Genomic DNA, 4380 nt, shown 5'->3' on the forward strand with positions numbered 1-4380 from the left:
AGAGTATATTTCCTTATACGTCCTTTCTCATGATAGAAAATGTTGACCTCTTGGAGCAAAGACGAAAACTACGGAAGCATATTAGCGCCACACATTTTTTCCCCTATCTTTGCGTTATAACGTATAACGCAAAGGTTTGCGTTACAACGCAAACCTTTGCGATATAGCGCAAACCTTTGCGTTATAACGCAAACCTTTTGCGTTATAACGCAAAGGTTTGCGTTACAACGCAAACATTTGCGATACAACGCAAACCTTTGCGTTTAACGCAAACATTTGAGTGATAACGCAAACATTTGTTTTATCTTATTTCTTATTTAAGATTCAAAGGAAATAGTAGTTATTAATGGAGGAGGCTGTATATATTAAAATTTATCACCTTTGTAGACATTGCAAAGTAAAATGCTTGAATAATCATATCATTGACTAATAATGAGCAGAATAATATAAGAAGATGTGGTATGAGTGCCAATAAGAAAACTCTCCATCTAAGTCACTATTCGTAAAAGTAAACCATCATAGGCCAAAGTACGATCTTCAACACGGAGCATTGGCTCACACTGAACAACAAACTATAAATTAAGGGCCCCAAAAACGATATCCATGTTACTACTAGTATATATATTACAAAGAAAATTGAGTAAATTGAGGTTATACCGAAGAAAAAAAACCCTGCTTATATAGCTATAACCGAATATAAATATACTTCCAAAGTTAGCTCTCGTTTGAGAACTGTGTAAAGTAGGTTAGATTCAAGCAAGCTACCCTTTGGCAATAAATGTATAGAATAAAGATGTTTTATTAATAAAATTATGTTCTCTCTATTCAAATTGCTACCCAAGCATCTTAAAAATACTTCATAATATTGAAATGAAAATTCAATGACTTTCTATCAAAGAATCTTGATCATATTCTGAGATTTAAAAAATATGTTTCCTTATGAATAATTCATTTTAGGGCAGAAAGATCATTTTTTCTATTTGACTTGGAGGTTTCACAATTGTATGACATTATTTTTTATCTTTCAATTTGAATATGACTATATATTATACTATATCTATTTTCTTGTTAAATTATATACTTTTCTGATGCACAAATCAGTCTTAATTTATGTATAATTGCACTTCAAGTATTCCATTATTCCTATGCATATTTATTATAATTTGGCCTTGTTTGTATGTTTCTTTTTTTATCTACTAGTAAATCACATCCGAAATGAATGACAGACGGACATATATACAAAACGTAATGAATAATTGAAATCAAGATATTTGCGTTAAACGTAAACACAGGAAGAAAAAAATGTGTGGCGCTAATACGCTTCCGTAGAAAACAGCAACTAAGTGGATTTATTTCTACCTGGAAACAAACCCTATCGAAACACTATTTCATATGAAATTGTGCATAATTTATTTTGCCTTATCTATATTTACATTCTTAGTGTAATTACCAAGTTGTCGTGAGAGTGCATGAGGTACGTATGTTTCTGATTGCCATTGCCCCTCTGTATTCACATTGTATTCATACCGATTTGACTTTTAAAAAAAAAATAGTAGCGAAAGCAAAAAAAAAAAAACAACAGCGACAAACCACAAACAGCAGTACCATAAGTACATTGAACACAGAACATAAAATAGAAAACTAAAGACTGAGCAACAAGAAACCCACACATTTTGTTATCTGGTTTCTTTTTTCATTTAATATATGACAAAATATGGTATATAATCAACAACCATTCTGTTTAGTATATTTTATTATTACTACACTTACTTTCTGTAGTATTTTGAGCTTAATTGTTCTGAATCATTTCAATCACAAACTAAAAGGATTTACGAATGTGTCACCTTAAGTGTGATTGCTTCCGAACACCACTTTATAGAATGAAATTCTTTCTCTCGTAAATTAACTGTTGACGTATATAAAAGTCTTGTCTACACGACATCAAAAGCATTTTAACAGTTAATGCGTAGTGTATAAAAACTATCAAACACGAAACTGCCTAATAGTAACTAATTTTGGCTTCACTGTAATGATTGTCGTAAGATTTTGATAAAGCTTGTATAACAAATATGTCTACTCACATGACTTGTCAGAACAATATTAGCAATGAGAACAAAAATTCACATTATTAGAAGAAATATCGAAAATGAACGTGAAACTAAATGTTAATGTATGTTAATCCGTCATAAACGAGGGCTTCCTTTCGTTTTCTTTTTCATAGTTACTCGCCACCGCCTCGAATTCCTTACTGCATTTATATTTTAAATTAAATGGGTTACGTTTGAATGTCACTTGTTGTCTCCGAGACGCAGACGAAGGAATCGGTGATTTCAGTTTTCCTATATGATTATTATATACTGATGACGTAGAATGTGTTTTTGCTGGAAAACTGTTCACAACAGTGTCTGTATTTTTGTCCATTTTCTTCAGGATAGAACGTTTCGGATTTTTCACTCGTGGACTTGTTCGATTATACTCATGTTTGGATTCCAAAGGAGGTAGCTTAACAGTTCGTTTTGCCTTTTGATGAAGATTAAATTCCACCTTCCGTCGTTTTGAAACTTCATTTTCATCATTCGCTACAATGGTAGAGGTGTTGCTTTCGTCACTTGGGTTTGTAAGTGTGCTCTCTCGACTCTTCCTATCGAAAATAGGTTTCTGTTTTATTGGAGGCAACACGAGGCGGTTACTTATGTCACCTGCAATTGATTGCGGTGTGCTTTCGTCGTCTCGTTTTACCTTTTTGTTTTTCTTTTTCTTTGAATGTTTGTCTTTTTTCAATTTACATGCATACAGATGTGTTAGGAATTCACTATTATCTGAATAACGTTCTTTAACTTCATCCAATTCTTTAAGTTTTTTCGCCCAATATCCTTCATCGTGTTCCGACGTCGTTGAATATATCGTACTACGACTTTTCGTAGTTGCAGTACTTGTTGTACTGGTTTCCGATCCTATTCGTGCTGGTTTCCTACTAGGTAAAATGAATTTGGAGGATGAAAACTGGTCGTGATATCTGTGATAACCTTTAGTCGGGGACATTTCTCCATCACTCATGAACATTTCTGTATCTGACACAACACCGTTCTTATTTTTCTTCCTTCTTGGCTTAGTATAGGAAGTGAATCGGTTTTGAAATTCATGGTCATCTAAATTCCCAATTAGTCTTAAATTATCTAAACCTCCTCCATATGGCACCGAAATGACAGCTGAACTAAGTTTCTGACGTATTCCACTGAAAGCAGATTCTCGTCTGTCTTCCTTGGAAAGCTTTCCCAGTTCTCGTCGAGAATATCTAACGTAACTAGGCAACGCAGTTAGTACATCATCATGAGAATCCATCATGAGCAGATGATACTGATTCTCGAGAATTTTATTAATTTAATATCTTTTTTCAATATTCCTTATCCAAATTATCTTTCCGAAATGTAATTCAACATGTGTTTGATCAATTTAATCATCTTAACCGCATTAAAGATACTTCAAAAAGACTGGGCCAAATAAAACCTATTTTCTTCAGGTAATTATTCTGATGAAAAATAGATCATGAATGTTATTCCTCAAGGCGAATTAATCCCATTTCACCGTATAATGTTATCAATTGCAAGAAGTAATTACGGATGCTTTTAAAAAATATAATCTCCGATTTTCACATTGTTATCAAATTCCAATTAGAAATGATTATTCCATATTAGCACACATTTTTGTTAATAATCCGTTTCATGTTATATTTGACTAATTTCTGTGTCACGATTGTATTTATATAATCCTGTTTTATTGGTGAAATATTTATTTTGCATGTGTTTTCAATATTAACGTACTAGCTAGATGTCGATTCCACAAACGACCATCCAAAAATGACAGGTAGATCTTAATTAAATGTTACTTGATACTATAATGACTGCTGTACTAGTTAATTTTATTTGTCTATCTGAAATGATACTTAAACATTAAAACAAGTCCAAAATTTAAAACATAAATAATCTATTGTATTATGACGTAGATTCTATTACTTATATACAGATCACAATAGAAAGACGAGAGCTATTTGATTTAAAACAAACAACATTTCATTGGAGATCGTAATCAGAGTTTGACTGAGAATTTAAGGACAGTTTGGATTGTTTGGTCACAATGTAGCCATCGGTTCGTGTAATCTAAACGATAACAAGTGTATATCTCTTTTAACCTTAATAATTGTAAAGTCCTTGTCAAAATAGTACATGCAAATCTAATTCTCGTGAAAGAAAGTTTGTCAATGAATTTTAATCTAGCATAACAATAAAATCTATAATTTCTTTCTTACAAACACTGACATAATAATGATTATATTATGATCTTTTCACCTTTGGCTTTGGTCGATTGCTTGTTGCACATACA

General features: G+C 32.1%; 1 protein-coding gene across 1 annotated transcript; it reads right to left on the bottom strand.

Annotated features, from left to right (window-relative positions):
* Nucleotides 1-1735: 1735 nt before the first annotated feature.
* Nucleotides 1736-3927, bottom strand: LOC139488917 (uncharacterized). The gene has a single exon (XM_071274884.1). The coding sequence runs from the start codon at nucleotides 3343-3345 to the stop codon at nucleotides 2176-2178; it is 1170 nt and encodes a 389-aa protein (XP_071130985.1). The 5' UTR covers nucleotides 3346-3927; the 3' UTR covers nucleotides 1736-2175.
* Nucleotides 3928-4380: the final 453 nt, after the last annotated feature.

This window comes from Mytilus edulis, chromosome 9 (assembly GCF_963676685.1).
Source record: "Mytilus edulis chromosome 9, xbMytEdul2.2, whole genome shotgun sequence".
Lineage (NCBI taxonomy): Eukaryota > Metazoa > Mollusca > Bivalvia > Mytilida > Mytilidae > Mytilus > Mytilus edulis.